General features: G+C 40.1%; 1 protein-coding gene across 1 annotated transcript in view; it reads right to left on the bottom strand.

Moving 5' to 3' along the window:
• SUCLG1 (succinate-CoA ligase, alpha subunit) overlaps positions 1 to 24,278 on the bottom strand; it is a 45,868-nt gene that overhangs the window by 5,672 nt on the left and 15,918 nt on the right. Inside the window, exons 3-7 of the mRNA XM_006900382.1 lie at positions 19,142 to 19,258; positions 14,287 to 14,499; positions 14,097 to 14,154; positions 8,992 to 9,075; positions 5,501 to 5,652 (exon numbers count right to left, since the gene is read on the bottom strand). Coding sequence (XP_006900444.1) covers positions 5,501 to 5,652; positions 8,992 to 9,075; positions 14,097 to 14,154; positions 14,287 to 14,499; positions 19,142 to 19,258 — 624 coding nt within the window. The remainder of the gene's footprint in view (positions 1 to 5,500; positions 5,653 to 8,991; positions 9,076 to 14,096; positions 14,155 to 14,286; positions 14,500 to 19,141; positions 19,259 to 24,278) is intronic.

The following is a 24,278-nucleotide window of genomic DNA, read 5'->3' as shown; positions in this document are numbered from 1 at the left end:
CAGTGGCACCATATAGCATTTGTCCCTTTGTGACTGAGATACCTCACTCAGCATAATGTCCTCCAGGGTCACCCATTTTGAATAATATTGCACAACATGTTCTTTTGGTGGGTGCATGTGAAATCTGGCCTTAGAAACACACAAAAATGAAACAGGAAGAAGTATTCTAATAACTTTTCAGATGAACTTGATAGTGTTCCTTGGACTACATTAAACTCTTCCAGAGAGATAATTTTTTAAAGTTCTTTAAAGTTTGGATACAGTGTTAGAATCTAAGTGCAGTAGTACAATTTTTGTCCTGTTACTGTGAAACCTATTGGTTCTGCATTTTGAATGAGTCACTGAATTTACAATGATTTTGTAACTAATATTGTCAGATGGAAAACAAGGCTCAATGAGTTACATAAGTCTTCCAAAAGCTGGCAAATTCATCACTCCCAACAACTGATATTTGTCAGTATCATCTCCAATCTCACCTGTTGTTGTTACGTTCTGCCGAGTTGTCTACAACCTATAGCAATCCTATGCACAGCAACTCTGAACCCTGCCCTGTTCTGAGCCAGTCTCTCTAATTCTGACACATCAATCCCCTTTGCCCCAAACATTGTATCTATCCATTTCATCCAGGGTCTTCCTCACCTATGCTGTCCCTCCACCCCTACCAAGAACAATGTCCTTCTTCAAGGATCAGTCTCTCCTGGCCATGTGCCCAACGTATGTTAGACGGAGCTTCAAAATCCTAGCCTCCAAGGAAACTTGGTTTCACCCTCTCCAAGACAGACCTATTTGTTTTCTTAGCAGTCCATGGTATGTTCAAGACTCTTCTCCAACACCACAACTTGAAGGCATCTATTCTTCCTCTGTCATTTTCAGTCACTATCCAGCTCTCTGATGCACAGCAAGTACTGAGAAGACCATGGCCTGGATTAGGCACACCTTAGTCTCTAGATTGACATCACTGTTTTTAAACACTTTGTTGAGATCCCTGACAGCAGATTTTCCCAGTGCAATTCATCTTTTGATTTCCTGACTGCTGGTGTTAAGAGTGGAGCTGAGCAAGCTGAAATTGTTAACAACCTCAATCTCTTCTCCATCTATCATGATGCTGCCAATTGGCCCAGTGTCGAGAATCTTGTCTTCTTGATGTTAAGCTTCAATCCTATTAAAAACTACAGTCCTTAACTTTCTGCAGCAAGTGCTTCAGGTCATCTTCAGTTTTAGCAAGCAAGGTTGTGTCATCTGTATAATGTAGGTTGTTTATGAGTCTACCTCCAATCCTGATGCCACATTCCCACATTCCTTCTCATAAAGCCCTGCTTCCTAGAAAAGCTTATAAATAGTACAAAGCTGTCAAGTTCACAATGGCGGACACTTTTCCAAATTTCCAATGTTTACTTGAAAACTCAAATTTTATCAGTGACAAGTGCAATTCATTGTTTTCCTCCACAGACTTCTGAGGCAATGTCTGCCAAATCCCTGCATTTCAATAACCATCTTGTCAACCTGTTGGTTTTTCGAGTACAACTGTTGCCAGTATGAATCAAGAGGCTAATTCTGGTCATAACTCAAACAGTTGGACAATTCACTTTATAGTTATTTCTCACTTTATCATAAAATATTGACCCAAGGGTTATATTTTTATGAAATTAGGGGTTTTCACTGCTTTACATCAAGGCTATTTCTTGTGTGAAACTGGTACATACGTATCTTTTCTCACTGTGTGTGAATGATCACAGACATAGTTTTGCTGCTGCTGCTGGGATTCCCACAAGGGGCCGACACAGGTTCTACACTCTTACACTGCTGACTGCTGCCTCCTCTATATTCTCCCCTCCACTTGACTCCCAGGCACCCACAACGGCTATGGTTTTCCAGACGCACCAAGCTGTTTCCTGCTTATTCTGTGAGAATGTTCTCCCCACCCTGGGTCCCTGACAAATGTCCATGTAATTTCTAAGAGTTGTCAGGCCTCTCCATCCCCCTAAGCCTCCCCTGACTCTTCCTCACACATTCAACAAATGCCCTGACAGCTGACCATCTGCTTAACAAGCCTGCTGAGCTTTTTACATGTTTCTACTGCGAAACTTAGTATTCTGGTATAACTTACTTTCATATACTCTTCCTATTAAGCTATGAATTCCATGAACAAAGGGAATGTGTTTTCATTCATCTCTGTATGTCCAGAAACTACTATAGTTCCAGTGGAAGAGTTGTAAAAAGACTCCACAAGTCATTTATTCATTTACTCATGAGCTCTGAATAAGATCTGAGTACCCCACCTTTGCATGGCACTAATTTCCACCTCGGGAGCTCTGGTGGCTTAGTGGTAAGGATCTGTGCTGCCAACCCAAATGCATGAAGTTCAGATCCACCAGCTGCTCCATGGGAGACAGATGGGCAATCTCCTTCCATGTCTCTGAAAACCCAGTGAAGGGTCAGCTTTGGGTGGGCTCTGACTTAACAGTATATAACAACATTAATTTCCATTTGAGTCATCCTGTTACATTACAAAGGAGCAAGATTATGATGAACTCATACTGTTTAACAATCTTACACTCTGCCCCACTGACCCAAAAAGAAAAGTCTTTTGAGATTTTAGGAAGAGGAAAATACAAACAAGAGTATGATGAAGCTGAAACAGGATATCAAAACAGTCCAAACCTCTACCTCTTATCCAAAAGACCTGTAGCCTCTTATTCTAAAGCCTTACCATCTGTCTCCTAAACTCACCATAGTATGGTAGAGAAACCAGGACCTGAGTACAAGTCCCACGTGTGGTTCTTTCACTGTGCACCCATAACTGGCAAGTTACGTCTATGTTTTCATTCATAAAAGGAGAACAAAAATCCATCTTATTCAAAGAAGCAAGTTAAAAGATTAAACAGCACAACTTTACAACTAATTATTGTCCTAGGAACAAAGATAAAAACAGTCGTAGTGGCAGCAGCTAACATGTATTGAGTATTTACTGCCTGCTAAGTACTGTTATGCACCCAAGAAGAAACACTGCCTTTGAACTGTGGAGCTGGTGAAGAGTATCAAGTATACCATGGACTGCCAAGAGAAAAAGCCTATCTTAGAGGAAGTGCAGCAAGGTGCTCCCTGGAGGTAAGTAAGGACTGTGAAACTTTGTCTCACATACTTTTGGCCTGTTGTCAAGTGAGGCCAATCCTTGGGAAAAAGGACATTATGCTGGGAAAGATACAGGGTCGGCAAAAGAGAGGAAGATCCTCAACAAGATGGACTGCAGCAGTGACTAACAACAGGCTCAAACACAGCAGATGAGTGAGGATGGTGCAGTTCATGAGGTTCCTATGCGATGGAGTTGATTCAGTGGTCCCTAACAACAAGTATTGTTTAAAATGTTTTGTTTAATTCATCTGTATTTATTAATTTCATTTAAATGTATACCCATGAATCTTACATATAATATCTCTTCTTTTTTGGGGGGGATTAACTTTTATTAGTTAATTCCGTAGTAATTAATCAGGAATAGGAGAACGTGTGATATGAAAGAAAATACAGATGTTTAGCTTTCCCCCACCACATTATTAGCTATTCAAGTGTTTTAGAATTGAGAGCCTTAATGAAAGATTTATGTGTTTTAACATAATGTAACATCATATAAAATTTTTCCAAAAGGTCAATTTTTATTTAAATTTCAAGCAACTTTTCTGTCTTCAAAAGACTCGAATAAAGAAGACGTCACTCTCTTAATAATCTACTGTTTCATTTATTAGACTGATGGTCTAATGGTAAGGAGCTGCGCTGCCAGCCCAAAGGAGGTGATTCAAGGCCACCAGCTGCTCCTTGGGAGAAAGATGGGTAATTTCATCTCGTACAATTTACAGCCTTGAAAACCTACTGGAGGGTTTGCTATGACTCAGCTGCAACTCGACAGCACACAACACAACATGTTAAGGGACTATGTTGGACACCAAGAATAATAGTTCTCTGATTTTCATTCTAGCTGAGAGTCAGATAGTAAATATTCTTTGCAAAAGGATAAGGGTAAAAAAAGTCATTGATTGCTGTTGATTTGCAGCTGACTCACAGCTTGACTCTTCAGCTAGTTATTGCCCATCTTTTTCCTGCAGAGCAGCTGGTGCATTTCAACCATCAAGGAAGCATAGTCTTTGGCTGGCAGTGCAATTCCTTACAGACTATGCCACCAAAGCTCCCACCAGAGCAAAGGTTAGTGACAAGGAAAACAAAATGTGATGTGAGGGACTGGCATTGCATGGTAAGGCTATCAAAGGCATCTGTCCTACATGGATGGCCAACACTGCATGGTTTTAAACAGGGGCATGAAGCACCTAATATCTGTGCTTAAAAAGAGCAGACAACTCAGGTGGTCTTAGCAACAGGGTCTGGTAAAGGACGGGAAAGTGTGGAGACAACAGGGAGAAAATTACTGAAATGGTTCTGGTGACATGAGATATGGAATGAAGCCACGGCTGAAGGACTAGTTACAGAGGTGGCTCTAGATCTGAGACACAGCACAGAGGTAACTGGGGAGAAATAGGCCAGGAGAGAAATCACCTACTTCTGAGGCTTTTCTCTTAGAAAGTGCACGATGCTGTTTATATAAGAGGAGCATCTTCACTTAAGGATTTACACAGGAAACTGAGTGAGGAGAGTGTTAACTAAGGGGCCGGTGCTCTCTGCCATAAATGTATTACATTACCTAAATCTCATCAGTGTGGGGTGGGACTCGGAGGGGAGGGTTCAGAGGGTACAGATATTGTGGGAGAGACAATAAACCAATCCAGAAAGAGCCCAAACTTTCCTGAGGGGCCAGAACTGAAGGCCTAGTGGGGAAATTTTATTTTTATCTTCATATTTCCATGAAAAATTAGTATTAAAAAAAAATTTAATCCCTCTAAAATAAGTATATATCATTCAAGAATATGAGAGTTACTTTTATGTAAAAACTCAGCTATGGTTCTGATTGGTTTGGCCAGATCCTGAAGTGGCTGCACCTGTATAGGGTTAGGGGGTGAATGGCAGGGTAAAGAGCAGTAGTGCAGTCCCCCTCCACAGGGTAACCTGGTGTGACTGGGGTTAGGAGGTGAATGGCAGGGTAAAGAAGTGTAACACCGTCCCGTCCCCTTCAGTAACACAACCTGGTGTGATTTACAGTCAGCCAAGGGGCATGTCTGTGCCTCAAGTGTCTTAGACGGTGTTTGTTCTGACACAGCTTTGGACTCAGCACTCTTCTCATTGCCAAGACATCTTGAGATGCAAGGCTGTAAGCTGATGCCAACTAGTAGCTTTCAACTCACAGTCACCCATACAACAAAACACAACACTGCCTGCCAGGTCCTGCACTGTCTTCGCAGCCACTGTTTGAGCCCAATGTTGCAATGACTGTTATCAATCATCTCACTGGGGGGGGGGGGTGTCTTTCTTTTTCACCAATGTATCAGTATTTACATCTCATTTCAACTCAAACTAAGACAAAATCCAAAAAGCTACATTTTTCTTAGCCTAAACTTACTGAATTATGTTGTTTCAAATATTCTGCAGCATCTTCTTCTGCATTACCACCAATCTCACCAATCAATATGATACCTTCTGTGGCTGGATCATTCAGAAATACTTCAAGGCAGTCAATAAAATTTGTTCCATTAAAAGGATCACCTCCAATGCCTGCAAAAAGTCAAAGAATATAAACACCAACTGAAAATATCAGGCTCAAACCATAGAATTTAGATCAAGACAAGCAATCTCTATAGGTTTTTTAAATTTGCTTACCTCCCTCCTCCCTAATGCTAAGAAATGTGTCTTCACTCTTGGATTAAATGAAATTTTATATGTATTACTGCTTATAATAAGACAATGCTAAGTGGTGCTTGGTTACTGAAAGTCACAAGAGACAACTCTTAGTTTTAGCTCATTTAACAAGTCTCTGCCCTCAAACTACTCCCACATTTTTTCATTTAAATGAACATTTTAAGAAATGTGTTTTATGTTGCAAGCTGATGTTCCATGAGAGGAAAGATACAATGTTTTCTCTGATCCCACATTTGTTGTTGTATTGCTATTATTTGCCAGTGTCCACTGTAACTCCTTGTGACTGCTATTGAGTACAACGGCTCTGAAGCCTGCTCTATCCTGAGCTAGTCTCACTGACTCTGACATGCACTTATCTCCATTACCTCAGCTACTGTGTCAGGCCATCTTATCCAGGGTCTTCCTCTGCTGTATTCTTCCTCTACCCTTCCAAGGATGATGTCCTTCTCCAAGGACTGGTTGGTCCCTCCTGCCCAGGTGCCCAAAATATGTGAGATGGAGCTTCAAAATCCTTGCCCCAAGGAGAAACTTGGTTTCACCCTATCCATAGTAGACCTGTTTGTTCTCGTGGAGGTCCGTGGTATATAGTACTCTTCTCCAGCACCACAACTCAAAGGCATCAATTCTTCTTTCTTCATTGTCCCTGTCTCTGATGGATAGCAAGTAATTGCAAATGCCTGGACTGGGTGTACCTTAGTCCCTAAACTGACATCATTACTCTTTACCACTCTGGAAAGGTCCTTGACTGCAGACTTCACCAATGCAATTTATCTTTTTGATATCCTGACTGCTGAAGCCAAGAGTGTTGACTGTGGAGCTAAGAAAGCTGGAATTGTTAACCACCTCAATCTCTTCTCCATCCAGTCTGAAGCTGCCAATTGGTTCACTGGTGAGAATCTTTGTCTCATACTTTGATTCCACACTTAAAATTTTATTTGCACTGTGGAACTATTTAATAAGCTGATTGCAGATGAAACATTTACAAGTTTCAAGAAACAAGTCACATGATAGGGATGGGGCAAGGTGTCACCCTGAGACCCAAAGCAGATGACAACGGAGCCGGCATGCAGGAGCTCTTCTCCAAGCACATGACAATCTCAAATGCAGATCTACACAAGATTGAAGTAAATGTTCCCTATAGCCTTGGCTGTCACATTAACCTTTTTAAACAAAGAATCAATTTCTTACTTTTTATAAATATCTAAATGCCAATTAGTGCCCAAGTGCACATTGGACCTGTCATTTCTTAATTCTTCTCTCTGTAAGATGGGTATTGTAATGTTTCAGTTTACAAGTTAAAATACTGAAGCTGGAGAAGATGGATGTGGCAAAGGCATCTTAAAAGTCTTTTTCCAATCTCCAACACCCTAAGTAACTTTCTAACAGAGTTATGTACATTCAAAGGCTCTGCTGATGTGTGCAAAACTCAATTTATACATCTGAATCTTCATAAAAATACTCTATTATTATATTCTTTTATTTTTTTTTTTTTTTTACTTAAGGGCAAAAAACCAACCTCACAACTATTTTTGATAGTTTTTTAAAGGAGCCTAAGACCTTAAAAGAATATTAGTAAAAACGAGAATTTGACGGTTGGTGGGGTTTTTTTTTTTGGGGGGGGCGGGGTCTAAGTGCTGAAATAGTTTAAAACTACTATACAGATAACTGGGAAGTAACGTCAAGATCTCCCTCGAGTCAAGCCTACCAGCTCATTTCCTTTATAAAATGAGCTTGTGGGAAAGCACATTGTTTCATATTTTAAAAAGGTATTTTACCTACATTATGTAGGTAAAACAACAGCCAGAGTTCTACTCTTTAGTCCACTATCAATGTCTTGTCTTGTAATAATTCATTGTTGTTATTGTTACATGTTATTGTTATATATGTTGTTGTTATATGCCGTCGAGTCTCTTGCGACTCATAGTGACCCTATATACAACATACCTAAACTCTGCTCTGTCCTGTGCCAATCGCACTGTCTCTGACACACCCATCCCAATTATCCCAGTCACTGAATCAATCCACCTCATAGGGGGCCTTCCCCTCCTGCGCTGTCCCTCCACCCTACCAAGCATGAGGTCCCTCTCCAAGGAGGTCTCTCCTCACAACATGTCCAAAGTATGTTAGACGGAGCTTCAGAATCCTTGCCTCCAAGGAGCAGCACGATTTAACCCTTTCCAGGATGAACCTGTTTGTTTTCCTAGCAGTCCATGGTGCCCTCAATACTCTTCTCCAGCACCACAGCTCAAAGGCATCAATTCTCCTTCTGTCCTCCTTAGTCATTATCCAACTCTCTGATGCATAACAAGTGATAGCAAAGACCATGGCCTGTATCAGATGCACCTTAGTCTCCAAAGGGACACCATTGCTCTTCAGTACTTTGGAGAGGTCCCTAACAGCAGACTTTGCCATAGCAATACGTCTTCTAATTTCCTGGCTGCTGGTACTGAGAGTGTTGACTGTGGAGCCAAGGAAACTGAAGCTGTAAACAATCTCAATCTCTTCACCATCCATCCTGATGTTGCCAATTGGTCCAGGGGTGAGAATCTGTGTCTTCTTGACATTGAGCCTCAATCCATATTGGAGGCTGCAGTTCTTGACCCTCTGCAGCAAGCGTTTCAGGTCCTCCTCAGTTTCAGCAAGCAGGGTTGTATCATCTGCATAACGCTGATTGTTGATAGATCTTCCATTAGTAATAATTCATTACTAGTTTTTAAAATGTGATGAACTATGATGTGGTGAGGAAAAAAAAAGGTTCTGGATAATTCAGCCTTGGTTTTCTCTAAGGCTCTGAGATTAACTTCCCAGTTCAGAGAGAGCTCAAAGGATTGCCTTAAGACTGAGCTCATGAATGGCAGAGAGGTAAGGAACTATGAAAGTCCTAACATAATTCTGGTAACAAAAGTTCTAATATTAAGAATGATTTTTTTTTTTTCCTTCCAGGAAGCAAAGTAAGTGACATGTGTGTGATTTCCTCAGGTAGCCACACTCCCCAGGAGCAAGGAGACCCACATGTTTGTTTTTCGACATGAGATTGTCTTGAAACTATAACTTCAGCAAATCAAATTTAAGATCACAATATTCACTTAATAAAACCTTACCAAATACCTAGCTAATAACCAAACTAGTAAATATTGTACTCATTCAATGAAGATATTATGTGCCAATAAAATTATTTTAGCAAAAATACCTTACCAATACACAAGGACTGCCCCAATCCAACTTGTGTCGTTTGGTGAACTGCTTCGTAAGTTAGGGTACCAGATCTGGACACAATACCTTAAAGAAAAGAAACTCAGAAACATTAAATTGTGTTCATATGACAGACTATCATACTATCAACTCCATTACAAATACTCTAAATAATTTACATGGGGCCTGGTTTTAACTGTTTTAGCTCAAACATTCTTCTAGATCATAAAGCCCTAGTCTGTCCACTTTCTGTACAGAGGTTAACTCATGGTTGCTGTAAAGCTGAACACTGTGACACTCATGTGTCAAATGTGATAATGGTTACCCATGGTGGACAGTGTTTGGTGGAGCTCTCTGATTAAAACAGCCTGGAAGCAGGAATGGCATCCATTTCCGAAATAGCTTGCCTCCGGAAACCCTATGAACCTGGAGAAAGGATGAAAGTTATACAAATGTTCAGGTCTTTTGTTCATAGGGTCGCTATGAGTCGCCTACGACTCGATGGCACTTAACAACAACATATATAAAATGCAATCCAGTATCTTCAAATGAGAAAATAAGAAAAAACACTTATAGGGGAGTTCTAAAAATTATTCATTATTGTGATGTTATGACTACAACATTCAATTAAAAAAAAAACCATATAAATTATTTCTCCTGAGAATTTTTATGAAGGGGATGGTATCGGCAGGAACTTGGTTGGTATAACTTCTTAGGGGTAATAAAACAAAAAGAGTAGATTTAGAGATATTCAACTATTAGACCACCAGAACATCAGCTCATACACTGTATTATCTAACTTATCCTGAAACTATTTTCCATACTACTTTCAAACAATGTATAGATTTTAAAATATAGAAAAAATTGGGGCATCAAAACAATATCTCTCTAGAGTCAAGCCCATCACCTAGTTTCCTTTGTAAGCTTTTGTGAATCCATTTGGTTTCCTATGTGGATAGGCGTGTGCAGAGGAGTATGATGGCTTCTGGGGGTCTCCTCTTTAGCCCACCATCAGTGTCTTCTCTTAAAGTTCACTATGCATGGCTGAGCTTTAGGGAAATCATTTTTCTACGTCTCAACTGTGCAATACTTTACAACAGGAAATATATAAAAAGTGGATTCATAATGTCAACACTCAGACAAGTGTAAATGAGTAACTTTAGGTGTGAGAGCAATTTGTAAAAGAATCTAAATATTTTACACACAGTACTATGATACAGACTAAAATTAGAACATCTCCTCTGTGGTGGCAGGTAACTCCCGATGTCCAAGGTTCTCTTTCTTTAAATCTCTGCCTGAGATCATTCTTTAAAGGCAAAGGAGATTCTTTTCTAAAAAGATGATCCCCCTACAAGGGAAACTAGAATTCTTGTCAGATTGAAACAACAACAACAAAAAAAATCACAGCTGCACTAGGTTGTATTGGGCACTAGATGTTTAGTCTGTGCATAAACACACCTCTTCTACTATCAGTTTGAGAATATTTTAAGTTTAGATGTTCTGCACAAATCTGTCTAAGTGACAGACAGATGTGTGTGTATACCAGTCACTGCTGGACAGTGCCCCAGCCAGCATACTCCCTTAGATGAGTTCATCAGACAGTGACAGCTCTGAGCATGCCTCACTTCAAATGGAGTCTGGCATCAAATCCCAGCCGAGCACAGTCTCAGCCCACCTCTTCGGACATCCTACTCTGGTGACACAGTTTCATCCTTCAATTAAACATCATACTTGCCTCTATATTCCTATTTGTTCTGTTCAATAGAGCCTTCACTTTCACCATCTGACAAAAATTTTAACCACATTTCAAGATTCACAATAAAAACTTAAATGTGGCTTTCTCCTTGAAGTCTTCCCTGGTCTCACTCCATCTAAATGTGAGCTATGAAGCTTCTCTAAACCATCTCAGTTGTGAAAGGACTACATAGGAGAAACTGTGCTTCCAGTCTCAAGAATAAGGGGAAACAGATGAATGAGACGGCTGGAATAATGGGCCTGTCACAAATTAGTCGATGAAGAGACTTAAAATGACTGGAACTGGACTTTGCTGAAGAAGATGTAGAATGCTCCATTAAGAATTATTCAGTTTCGGTTTATCCAGGAAAATGTTTGCCGAGTACTTTCTTGACCAAGAACTGTGTTCAACACTAAGATCACAGGCGTGAAGAAAATAGTCTTTACTGACCCGAAGGTTCCAGTACTGTAAGGAAGACAGCCACTGAAAGAGCTAGCACACCACTGGTGGTCTCTTACGACCCAGGGGATAAGAGTAAGGTTTTGGAGAATCACTGTGTAGTCGGGATCAACTAGACATTCCAGGTTCACAGGGCAAGCAGAAGGGAACAGGAAACAACTATAAAAAAGCAAGATGAATAATTGTGTGCTGATGGAATATTCAATCTTGAGAACACAAGTATCTTGATTGTGACAATTTACCACAGTTCTACAAAATGTCATCATTAGAAGAAATCTGGTAGCAACACAAGCTTTGTATTATTTCTTACAATTACATGTGAATATGCAACTATTTCAACATAAAAGATTTAATCATTAAAAGAAAGAACAGGGGAGTCAAGTGAGTCACTTGCGATTACAAGTACAAAAACACAGTAAAGTTAAATAGCAACAACTTGGAATCCAGCCCCTTCCTTCAATGCATTTCACTTCCTGATACAAATGTTATTAGCACAGACAGGCACCTTCCAACCCACTGCTGCTGGGGTAGTCCCAAGCGACGGCAAGCTCTCATAAGGGTTCCGAAGGTGCAGATCTTAATGGAAACACACTGCATCTTCTGTGCAGCTGCTGGTGGATTCAAACCACCAACCTTTCAGTTAGCAGTCAACATGGCCCCATAACACAAACTACAAAGTCCCTAAATCATTATACTGCCATTATGATAACTACATCCCTTTCAGAAATCCAGAACTGAAAAAAATCCTTTTTTCCTTAAATTTTAACGTAAAGAGCAGGACTCAATACTCAGAGTATTAGCATCGATGTAAAAAAAAGGAGTAGTCAATGCACAGCCAGTACCTTTTCTCTCTTAAGCCCCTAAAAAGTCACATAATTTTGGTTTAGGGGAGTACTTAGAAAAAAATTAGATCCTGACCAATGTTAGCACCATTCTGAGAAGTAAGGCCTAAAGGATCTTCTTGAATGCCTCTTAATTTTTAGGTCTCCATAAGTTTACAGCACCGAAGGAAGCAGAGCAGTGATCAGAAAGGTAATTAAGCACAAGGAACTCTTTCTGCAACACTCAATTCAAGAGACTTGGCAATCAAAGCATTCAGTAGCAGCCATTCAAAGACCCAAAGAGTACTTATCATTATGTATTACTCCCTGAAAGCAAGGATTCTGAAGCTTCGTCGGACATACTTTGGACATGTTGCAAGGAGAGACTCGTCCTTGGAGAGGGACGCCATGCTTGGGAGGGTAAAGGGACAGTGCAGGAGAGGAAGACCCTCAATGAGATGGATTGATTCAGTGACTGGGGTAATGAGGGTAGTTGTGTTGGAGACAGTAAGACTGGCACAGGATAAAGTAGGGTTTAGGGCTGTTGTACACAGGGTCGTTATGAGTTGCAAGTGATTTGACAGCACATCACAACTGTCAACTTGAAAATGACCCATAGTTGACCATCTAGCAGGTTTTCAGAGGCAGTAAATCACATGAGATGAGACTACCTATCTTTCTCCAGCAGAGCAACTGGTGGATGTGAACTATGTGCCTTTCAGTTAGCAGTGCAACTCCTTACCACTAAGCCACCAGAGCTCCCTAAAGAGTTTAAATACTCCTAAGGATGTTTAAGAGCATCAGTAACTACCAGGATCATGTGACTAAGAAAATAATGAGTAAAAGACATAAATAGATACTTCACAAAGAGAAGACATGTGAATGGTCAACAAGCTCATGAAAAGGTGTTCAATGCCACTACAGTCTAGGAAAACAAATATTAAAATCCCAACAAGATACCATTAGAGTAAGTGGAAAGGCAACAGTAAGAAAAACCATCAATGCCAAGTGTGCCTGAGAAGAACTGGAGCTGCGGAAACTCTCGTACACAAAAAGTGGAAATGTAAACTGGGACAGCTACTGCATAGAATATTTGATAATTTTTTTTAAAAAGAGTTACATATTTTAACTCTTTGGCCTAGCAAGTCATTCCTAGGTATTAGAGTCCCTTTAAAAAATTAAAATGTGGACACAAAAAGACCTATTTACAAAATGTATTTAACTTCTTAACAGCAGCTTCACTGCTGTGGAGTGGGAATGAAATCAAGGCTGACCCTCAGAGGCTGGAAATTGCAAAAAGATACTGCCCATTCTTCTCTGGTGGAGCTGCTGGTGTATTTGCACACCCAGGAAGGTGTTGCCTTTGGGATGGTGGTACAACTCCCTACAGACTACACCACCAGAGCTGCACTGGCCTTTCAACACAGATGTTCACTCAAACTGTATTCATAATGGCCCAAATCTGAAAGTAACCCAAACGTTCATTAATGGGAGAACAGACAGGCATACTAGTCCAATTGTACAACAGAATACTAGAAATGAAGTAAGAAAATCAAATCCATTACTGTTAGGAGTTGATTCCAATTCACAGTGATCCTACATGACAGTGGCACTGTCTTCCTGGGTTCTCAAGGCTATAATCTGTATGGGAGCACACTGCCACATCCTTCTCCTACCAAGCAGCTGTTATTTAAACTGAGGATGCTCTGGTTTACAGCTAAGCACTTAAGCCACAGTGCCATCAGGGTTCTTAATAGACGACCATTCAGAAATAAAATAGACTACTACTCACAAATAAAACAGAACTCCTGAAACATGCAAATATATGGAAGAAGCTAACATGCTGAACAGTAAAAGAATCTTTAAAATCCCTAACGAATGGCTTCACTGAATGTGTAGAATTTTAATTACTTCTCAAATAAGCTCCTTCAGTTAGGATACAAAATCAATTCAATGTGCAATATCTCTGCTAAACTCAATCCCAATTAAAACTAGTATTACCTGCATACTCACACATTTTCTTCATTACTTTTAAGAGTTTAAGGCTGAGGTTGTTTTTTAAAAATCTACAAGAAAACAGGAAACATACTTACCAATTCTTCCTTTTTTGTGAATATGACCAGGCATGATACCAATTTTGCATTCTCCAGGCTGAAAATAAATCCGTTTCAGAGAAGGAGAAAAATAAAAGGTAACTCAGAGGTCATATACGCTTGGACTCATTCAAAGTCAGCTAGGCCCATGAGGGGCTAGCTCTGGGCTCGTTTCTACTTTGTCACTCACGTTGATGACTCCGGGGCAGTTGGGCCCGATGAGCCTGGTCTTTCCCTGGCGCAGCAGTGCGTGCTTGACCCGCACCATGTCCTGCTGTGGGATGCCTTCGGTGATGCACACCACCAAGGGCATTTCTGCCTCCATAGCTTCATTAATTGCAGCAGCAGCGAAAGGAGGTGGAACATAAATGACAGATGCTGTCGCTCCCGTCTGTTCTTTGGCCTGAAATTTTAACCACAAAGTAGGATATTCTTTGGCTAAGTCATAAATACTCTAAAATAAATCCAATACCATGATTTTAAAGAAAGTCTGGGGCCAGGAGATATCGTATGTCTTCATCTTTTCTATGCTCAAGGTCAAATTCATCATGATGTTTAAAAAAGAACAGTCAGGCAAAGCCTTGTCCCTGCCCCTTTGAGGCTCAACACAGACTCAGAGGTCCTGTGACCTCTCACTCTCAGGGGTCAATTATGTAAATAAAACTGAAAGCGCTACCTGATTTGGGTTTACATAAAGACTTCTTCTGTTAGACTGACTTCCACTACTATGTCCTCTCACAGCACATGTGAGACTTCCCCTACCGTGCCCCACATAGCACATGTGTGACTTCCAGTAGTCTGCACACAGCACATGTGTAACATTTACTATGCCCCCCCACAATACATGAGTGACTTCCACTACTGGGTCCCCATATAGCATATGCATGGAGTGACATAGTTTAGAAGTTGAGTGATGATCCTCCATGATTTGATAAAGCAAATAGCTATAAGAAGATGAAGAGAAGAATGCAACATTTCTTAATCCTACCCTAGACTTTATCAGATTTAAGGAGCATTTCCCTAGGGTGTAGCCTGGAATACATTTTTGGTCAAGAGAGATAAAAGGGAGGAAATGCAATAATGAGGGACTCTCCCCACCATCAAGAATGAATGACTGGGAGTGGAGTGTCTTTTTAGATTCAAGCCCCTGATCCAGGAAGCTTTTAGATGAGAAATGTCCAAAACCACAAAACCAAGGGAGTCCCCAAAGAATGCAAGCTTGTTAATGTTGAAGGAAGGAGGACTCCCCTCCACTGCTGAGAGGGAGTAAGTCTTTCTCTAGAGCTGGCACCTCTGCTTTGGATTTTTATTCTTTCAATCCTCTAAATCATGAGAGAAGGCAGTTCTGACTATTAAAGCCATCCACTCGTCTGTTTAGCTACACTAGGTAATTAAGACATTATCCTGATCTATGTTATATAGATACAACCTTGCTTGCAGAAAATGAACAGGACTTGAAACTCTTGCCACAGAAGATCAAAGACTATAGCCTTCAATTTGGATTAAATTTCAGCATTGAGATGGAGAAAACATTATAGTTGTCAAAGATTTCACCTTGCTTGGCTATTTCTGTGGTTCTCCTCAAATATCTGTTTACAAAAATAGTAAATTTTATCAAGAGAAAAGAAAATTACATTTCTTTTCAGTCCTATTTGCCTCTAAATATATGTTTAATAGACATAATCTAAATAAAATCCGCATGCATAAATGTCCAGAGTAAGAATATAGGTCAATTAAGCATTAGATTCAATGCTACACTGCCTGTCTTAAAGCATGCAAAGCACTTGGAGACCACCAATCTGACCACCCTGGTTCTCGGTGTGGCCCAAGTCTGCACTATCATACATATTCTCTGCATGGACTAATGCAGACGTATCCCTGTACTCACACTTCTGTGTGGTTATGCTGCTCTTACCACAACTTGAGCTCCCTGAAGCTTACATACAGACAGTTCATGATCCAACTCTCTAGGCGGCTCGTTTATACTGTCATCATAGTCATGCTTATCATCCCTGTTTTACAAATAAAGATGCTGAGGTCCAAGATTATTAAACTACATGCACATAGTCATATAGCTAGGAAGTGGCAGGATCATTATACAAAAAAATATGTCTAATTCCCTGGACTCCACTCTTTAGTTACAGCAGGTTACCTCCTGGTGAATATTAAAACTGTGAGTTAGTCAAGTTAAAAAAGGAAATCTTTCTGAAAGACTGCACCAGAGAATGCTACAGTGGGTATGAATACTAAGGCACAGAACAAAGAAGTGTAAGTAGGAGGTGGAAGAAGACAGAAGGACAGCATCTTTGAGGATGACCCCTGACTGGACTTTGGTCTACTGTACCGCTAACTGAAAAGGTATCCTGACAGAGAAAAACAAAGCAAAAAGATGCTGACAGATCATTTACAAATGATGCCAACAATCAATAAGAATTTTCAAAAACTCTGCTGAAGATGATGGTGAGGCGAATGAGGAAAAACAAAAGAAATGAAAACTAGGCTGGAAATCAAAGAAGTGGGGTGACAGGCACATAAGTATTTTATTGAATATACTGTCTCTACTTGTTAAAGCTATGAATGCCAGTAGCAGCTGGACTGTGACAACAGATTCTACAGCTCGAGATACTAGATGAAAAGATTCCATTCTTCCCTTTCAGAAAACTCTACCATACAGATGTGTCACTCTGAATAGTAAAGAAATTGCTCAGCAAGAAAAATTTTCATTAAAAGAAAAAAGGTCCATGACTCTATTAAGAGGAATCCTGAAAATAATTTTTTTTATTATTAATTTCAATGAACATCAACAGAGATTTTGGAATTCCATTCTTTCATTGTTGCACTTTTCCCCCCAGCCACCCCCAACCCGCCCCAGTATGCGCCTCTCCTTGAAAAGCAAAAGAAAAACTCCTTCACTGGTACACAATTCCCACCACCCCCGCACACCCCCATTCCCACAATTTTTCTATCGTAAAAGAGCTTAGGCAGACTAGTGTGCGGAGTCGTGCTGTCAACTAAAAAAGCTGCTTCTAAGAAGAAAGATGGGCAATCTCCTCCCACGTGATCTACAGCTTCTGAAAGCCCACTGAATGGTCAGCTATAAGTCTGTTTTAACTCAATGGTATGTAACTATAACAATTATATATCAGGATCATAAAACCAGGCATATAAAATTTAGAGGGGAAATACATATAAAAAAAATTAAAGCAAAAAGAACCTCTAAAGATTATAGAGTACATAATTTTTTGCCTTTTAAAATATAGTATGTTTAAATTACACAAACACTATGTGTGTGCATGTGTGTACTAAAGCCTATAATATTTTCAAGTTTAAATTAAATGAAAAATATCTGAATTTGGCATTTTCTTCCAAAGTTTAGGATCAAGCAGTACAAGTTAATATCAATTTGAAGGTAATATTCTAAAAGCACTATAAGTGTGTACTTGAAGAAAAACTGAGAACTTCAAAACATACTTTGTGTTTAAAAGAGGTAGAGGGGTGCATTTCTATTATCAACACATCAGTTCTAAATTATTCATTTTCATTAAAAGGAAACAAAGGTCCAAGACTCTACCAAGAAATTACTTTCTACACTTTTTTCATTAAATAGTAAAGAATGTGCCTAGCTTTTTCATGTCACCTAATGTAGGGAAAAAATGGAATATACACTGAGTTTAAAGTAGCTCTCTATAAAGGCAAAAATCTGAATTAGACAAAATGCTCCAAAATTTAATTTTATGTATCTTTACCTAGATCCCTGGTGGAACAACGGTTAAAGTTTCTGTTTAAATTCACCAGCTGCCCCTGAAGAGAAAGATGTGGAAGTAGGTTTTCATAAATGATTTGCATTCTTAGAAACCTAAAGGGGAATTCTACTTTGCTGAACGTTTTGCTACGACTCAGAACTGTCTCAATAGCAATGGATTTATATCACTGGAACTTTCACACTAAGTATACACCCTAAGTACAGCACTGCTGTCGAGTTGGAACTGACTCATAGCTGACTCTCTAAGTGGGTTTTAAGAGGCTGTAAATTCCAAGGGAAGAGACTATTGGTCTCCCTCAGAGCAGCTGGTGGACTGGAACCACCTACCTTTAAGTTGACAGGACAATGCTTCAAACACTAGGCCACCAGAGCTCTAAGCATACACTAGTTCTTCTATACAAAATAATTAAAATTCAGCTTAAAAAGAATCCAAAAAATATTATAAAGAAATCTGCAATTTGGTGAAAAGACTAGGAATCTATGATTTGTGACTCTGACTCCACAATTCTGTTTTTGTTTTGGGTTTGGTTTTTTTGGGTTTTTTTTTGGTATAGGCTCACCAGGTTACTCAAATGTTAAGCTTATCAGCTGCGCGACCGTGGACAAGATCTTTTGCCTTTTTTGTACCTGTCCTTGTCTATAAACTGGGAATGGGAATAGCACCTAGCTCAGAGGTTGGTGGTGAGATTGAAGTAAGCAACATACTACCCGAAGGACCAGGGAGCACAGCACCTGGCACAGTCACATTCAGAATTGTCAGGTGTGGTACCTGTCAGACCCACTACTGACATATAGAAAACTGAAGAATGACAAGGCAAACAAGTTTGAGACCCAGCACTCTTTCCCTTCATAGCTAACTAGTACCTGGTCACAAAAAGACACAGGCTGTGCAGAAATATCTTTCAATTTGTCGATAACCACTGGAACTTTAAGTTGAGTCTCTCTAGAGTTCTCAAATAGAGAAGGCACAAAGAGCTCACAAAGACAACACAGGCCAAATCAGAGACTCCCAGGGAGGCTTCTTAGAAGTGTTCTAATGCTGACAGGTGAAAAGATGCAGAAATTCCTACTGAAGAAGATCCATGCAAATTGAAAAGTACCTGGCACATCACACTTGGCACTACAAGAAAAATGGTAATGAGGATGGGATATGGTGTCAATAAGGAGTTGGTGACCAAAGTATTCTTTTAAAAGCGATCCAATGAAGATTTCATTCCCCAACTATGCTAAGTTTTCTCCTGCTTTTCTTACCAAACTCAGTTAGCATTAATTAATTAATTACCTCCTTCACAGTATTGAAGATTGGTAAGTCCAAATGCATCTTGCCTCCCTTCCCCGGAGTTGTTCCTCCAACTAGTTGGGTGCCATACTCTAATGCCTTTTGGCTGTGGAAGGTGCCCTGTGGGAGAAAAGGTACAAGATCCATGAGAAAGTCTGCAGAGAAGAAGCAAAGACAACCTTAAGAAACCTGGGCAAAGAAAAACAAATAGGTCAAATACATGTAGCAATGGCATAGATCCAGCATTCCCATCAACTTATTAAACACAGTTTCGAACATTAAAGCTAAGTTCTGTAAGGTCAAAATAGCTGTATTCCATTTCCAAGCCTGGTTGATGATCATTCTCCATCTACTCTAGGACAGCACATCGGTGGTCAAACAGTGGCTGGAAGTAAAAGACCCAACTGATTATACATTAATGATTATTAATCTTATATAAGGAGTTGCAATGCCAGCTCAGTGGCAGACAGTTCAAATCCACCAGGTGCTCCAAGGAGAATGATGGGCAATCTCGATTCCCACACAATTTACAGCTGCTGAAAACCCAGTGGAGGGTTATTTATTAATTGGTTTTGATCAGTCATACATAATAATAGCAATGACCTTATGTTAATACACTTCAGGCATGTTAACAGGAAGGGGCCATCCCTGAAGAAAGACGTCATGCTAAAGATGTCATGTAAAGCAGAAGTGTAGCAGAAAAAGAAGGCCCTCAACAAGACTGGTACAGTGGCTACAAAAAGAGCTTAAGTGCACACAACAAAGATTATGAAGATGCCACAAGATCAGGGATTGTTTTCCTCTGCTGCACCCAGAGTTGTTGTGAATCACAGTCAACATAATGGCTTAACAACTACCTACCTACCTTAACTAACTTACCTAACTTAACCTACCTAAAGGGAACCTTTATCCTGCCTAGATGTATCCAGTATCTCTGTAACCATCCACTCACTCTCCTTCCATCTCCTGCATGCTTTCTCAATCTTGGCTTTTGCTTTTTCTAATTCTGAACAGGATAATTCTTTGTTACGGGAGGTTGCCTATAGGATGTTTATTTAACTACACACCTGATGGCCTCTACTCATTGGAAGCCAGTGGCACAACAGTTAGGACAGCTTACAGTATCTTCCGGCAATGCCACTTATGCCTGGCAGGCAAAATCGTCCTGAGGTATTAAGAACTACTGTCCTAGATAATTATTCCCTCATCAGCCTCCAACACTTCCCAGTTCATCTCTAATCTCAGCTAAAGAATATGCTTCCTATTTCATTGAGGAAGAAGGTGCTTATGAAGAAGGGAGTTTTGATAAACTTCTATCACATTGATCCACTCACCCCACGTACCCTGCCTGACCTGTCTCCATCTGTGCTCTGAGCAAAGTCCATGCATTCCATTTGTGCACTAATCCCAATTCATCTCATCTACTAAAGGGCATCACTCTGGCTATTCTACATTTTCCTGTGTACCATCTATGGATTAATGGTGTTATTTTTCTCATCTCAACACTGAAATGCTCTACTCATTGTTACCAATGACTTCCATGCTGCCAAATCCAATGATCAGTTCTTCACACTCATCTTATTTGATATCTCTCTCCTCATTCTCCTTCTACTTAAGATTCTTTCTCACTTGGCCTTTAGAACTTTATCTGTATTGGTTTTACTCTTTAATTCTTCTCTAGAATTCTTCTCTTTTCCACCTCAATTTTTGTCATCTTGTTCCATGGTATGGTAAAAAATATCAACTCACACACATGTGCATACTCATACAGTCACAACACATAATCGATCTCGACTCTTACCTTAAACTTCTTACTCATCTTGTCTACCATGTTGCTCACCTTCTATCTCCACTTTAGAGAACTAGACAGAATCTCAAACTCAGCATCCCCAAACTGAGTTCCATTCTATTTCTTTACAAATGCTCACCAAAACCACTAAAGTCATTTTATATCCCACATTAGATTCACTAGTAAATCTTTTAATTCTATTTATAAAATGTATTTGGAATCTGACAACTCCTCACCACAATCACTTTGATCACAAATATCTTTCATAGATTCTTTTCCAATCAATTTTCAACTCAACCTCCCTAAGGATGATTATGCTATGTTTATACTCAAACATTCTGATGGCTTTCTATCTTATTCACAGTAAAAGTCAAACTCCTCAAAAAATGTACAAATGAATACATCATCTAACTACATCAGAACCCTTTTACTGGCTGACCTCATTTACTGTTCCCCAACCACTCTTTCCACCCCAGCTTCCATACTGGTCTTGCAGCTTCCAAACGCTGAAGGTACATTCCGACTCAACGGCTTTGCTGTACCCTTGACTGCATGCAGCCTATACAGAATATAGTTCCTTCCATATCCAAAATGGCTCAATGTCTACATATCATTCGCAATTTGACGCCAGAGGCCAGGCTTTCCCTGACCATCAATTTGTGCCAAGAAATGTGGGAGACAGTTACCTGGTCCACTGAACTGGAAGAGATCCATATTTGTTCCTATCCCCAAAAAAGATGATCCAAATTCAGGAAAGTGGCAGGATACAAGATCAACATACAAAAATAAATTGGATTTCTCTACAGTAACAAATACAGAACTGGGGCTAGGAGAAACAACATTCATCACAATAGCTAATCACAGGATTAAATACTTGGGAGTAAATCTAAGCAGAAACATAGAGGATCAATTCAAAGAAAATTATAAAACATTGCTACAAGAAACAAAGAGAGACCTGGAGAAATGGAAGCATAAACCTTGCTCTCTTGGATAGGAAGACTCAATATTGTGAAAATGACAATATTGTTGTTGCTGTTATGTGCCGTCAAGTTGCTTGCGACTCATAGCAACCCTATGTACAACAGCCCTAAACTCTGCTCTGTCCTGTGCCAATCACACTGTCTCTGACACTCCCATCCCGATTATCCCAGTCACTGAATCAATCCACCTCATAAAGGGCCTTCCCCTCCTGCGCTGTCCCTCCACCCTCCCAAGCATGATGTCCTTCTCCAAGGACCGGTCTCTCCTCACAACATGTCCAAAGTATGTTAGACGGAGCCTCAGAATCCTTGCCTCCAAGGAGCCACCCAGTTTAACCCTTTCCAGGACAAATCTGTTTGTTTTCCTAACAGTCCATGGTATTCTCAATACTCTTCTCCAGCACCACAGCTCAAAGGCATCAATTCTCCTTCTATCCTCCTTGGTCACTGTCCAACTCTCTGATGCATAACAAGTGACTGCAAAGACCATGGCCTGTATCAAACACACCTTTGGAGAGGTCCCTAACAGCAGACTTTCCCATGGCAATGCGCCTTTTAATTTCCTGGCTGCTGGTGCCAAGACTGTTGACTGTGGAGCCAAGCAAACTAAAGCTGTGAACAATCTCAATCTCTTCACCATCCATCCTGATGCTGCCAATTGGTCCAGTGGTGAGAATCTTTGTCTTCTTGACATTGAGCCTCAATCCATATTGGAGGCTGCAGTCCTTGACCCTCTGCAGCAGGTGCTTTAGGTCCTCTTCAGTTTCAGCAAGCAGGGTTGTGTCATCTCCATAACACAGACTGTTGATAAATCGTCCCCCTATCTTGACCCCACATTTCTCCTCATAGAGCCCAGACTCCCGGATAATCTGTTCTGCATATAGGTTGAAAAGGTATGGAGATAGGATGCATCCCTGGCGTACGCCCTTCCCAATTTTATTAAAGGCAGTTTGCACATTCAATGTAATCCCAATACAAATACCAATTCCACTCTTCAACGAGATGGAAAAGGTAATCTCCAACTACATTTGGAATGGAAAGAGGCCCCAATTAAGCAAAGTACTCCTTAAAAAGAGAAACAAGGAAGGTAGGAGGCATCTCACTCCCTGATTTCCAATCCTACTATACTGCCGTGGTGGTCAAGGCACTGTGGTACTGGTACAATGACAAACACATATATCAACGGAATAGAATTGAGGACCCCAAAATCAGCCCACATACCTCTAGACAACTGACTGATGAAATCAGTTAAGTGGGGAAACAAGTCTTTTTAACAAATGGGGTTAGAAAAATTGAGAAAATACCTGTAGAAAACTAAAGCAAGATCCACACATCACTCCATAAACTCAAAATGGAGCAAGGATCTAGGATTAAAACCAAGGACTATAAACTTCATTAGAGAAGAACCTGGAAGAACTCTAGTAGTCCCAATCCACAACATAAATAGTCTTCCAAGCATACTGAAAAACCAAAGACCAGGAGAGGATAAAATAGATGAATTAGGACCTTCTAGGAATCAAATCGCTATGCACATCCAAAAACTTCTCCAACAGGGTAAAAAGGGAAGCCACAGACTGGGGAAAAATATTTGTTAATGACATGTCTGATAAGGGACTTATATCTAGAATTTATAACCTATTCGAACATCACAACAAGATAAGGGTAAACAACCCAAGTGCAAAATGAGCACAGGATATGAACAGACAGCAAACAAACACGAGGAAGTGTTCAAAATCCATAGCTCTAAGAGAGATGCAAATCAAAACAATTATAAGATATCATCTCACCCCAGTAAGAATAGTAAAATTCAACAGAGCAGCAAAGAACAAATGCTGTGGAGAAACTGGAACCCTTATTCACTGTTGGAGGGAGTGTAAAATGATAGTACAACCACTTATAGAAGGCAGTATGGAGCTTAGAGAAATACCATTTGACCTAGCAATTCCACTACTTGGAATATACCCTAAAGAAACAGGAACTGCCACCCAAGTAGATATATGCACATCCATGTTTATTGCTGCTTTGTTGACAATAGCAAAGAGTTGGAAACAACTCACCTGTCCATCAACAAATAGAGAAGCTGTAGTATATTCACACAATGGAATACTATGCTGCATTGAAAAACAAGGAACTCATGAAACATTATACAAAATGGATGAGCCTGGAGCACATTATGCTGAGTGAAATATCTCAGTCACAAGAGGACAAATACTGTATGGTGCCACTGTTGTAAAGTAGGACTGACATCAGGGTTGGGGGGAACCTAAGAAAAGTGAGGATAAATAATGTATACTGCATTGAAACAGATGAGGGAAAGAACTGTTTAAAAGAAATGTAAGATTAGGTATTATTTTCATGAAGAGATTACAGA

The sequence above is a fragment of the Elephantulus edwardii genome, unplaced genomic scaffold (genome assembly GCF_000299155.1).
Source record: "Elephantulus edwardii isolate Elephantulus edwardi_28Jun2011 unplaced genomic scaffold, EleEdw1.0 scaffold00283, whole genome shotgun sequence".
Taxonomy (NCBI): Eukaryota; Metazoa; Chordata; class Mammalia; order Macroscelidea; family Macroscelididae; genus Elephantulus; species Elephantulus edwardii.
This window is presented reverse-complemented; position numbering and strand designations above follow the sequence as displayed.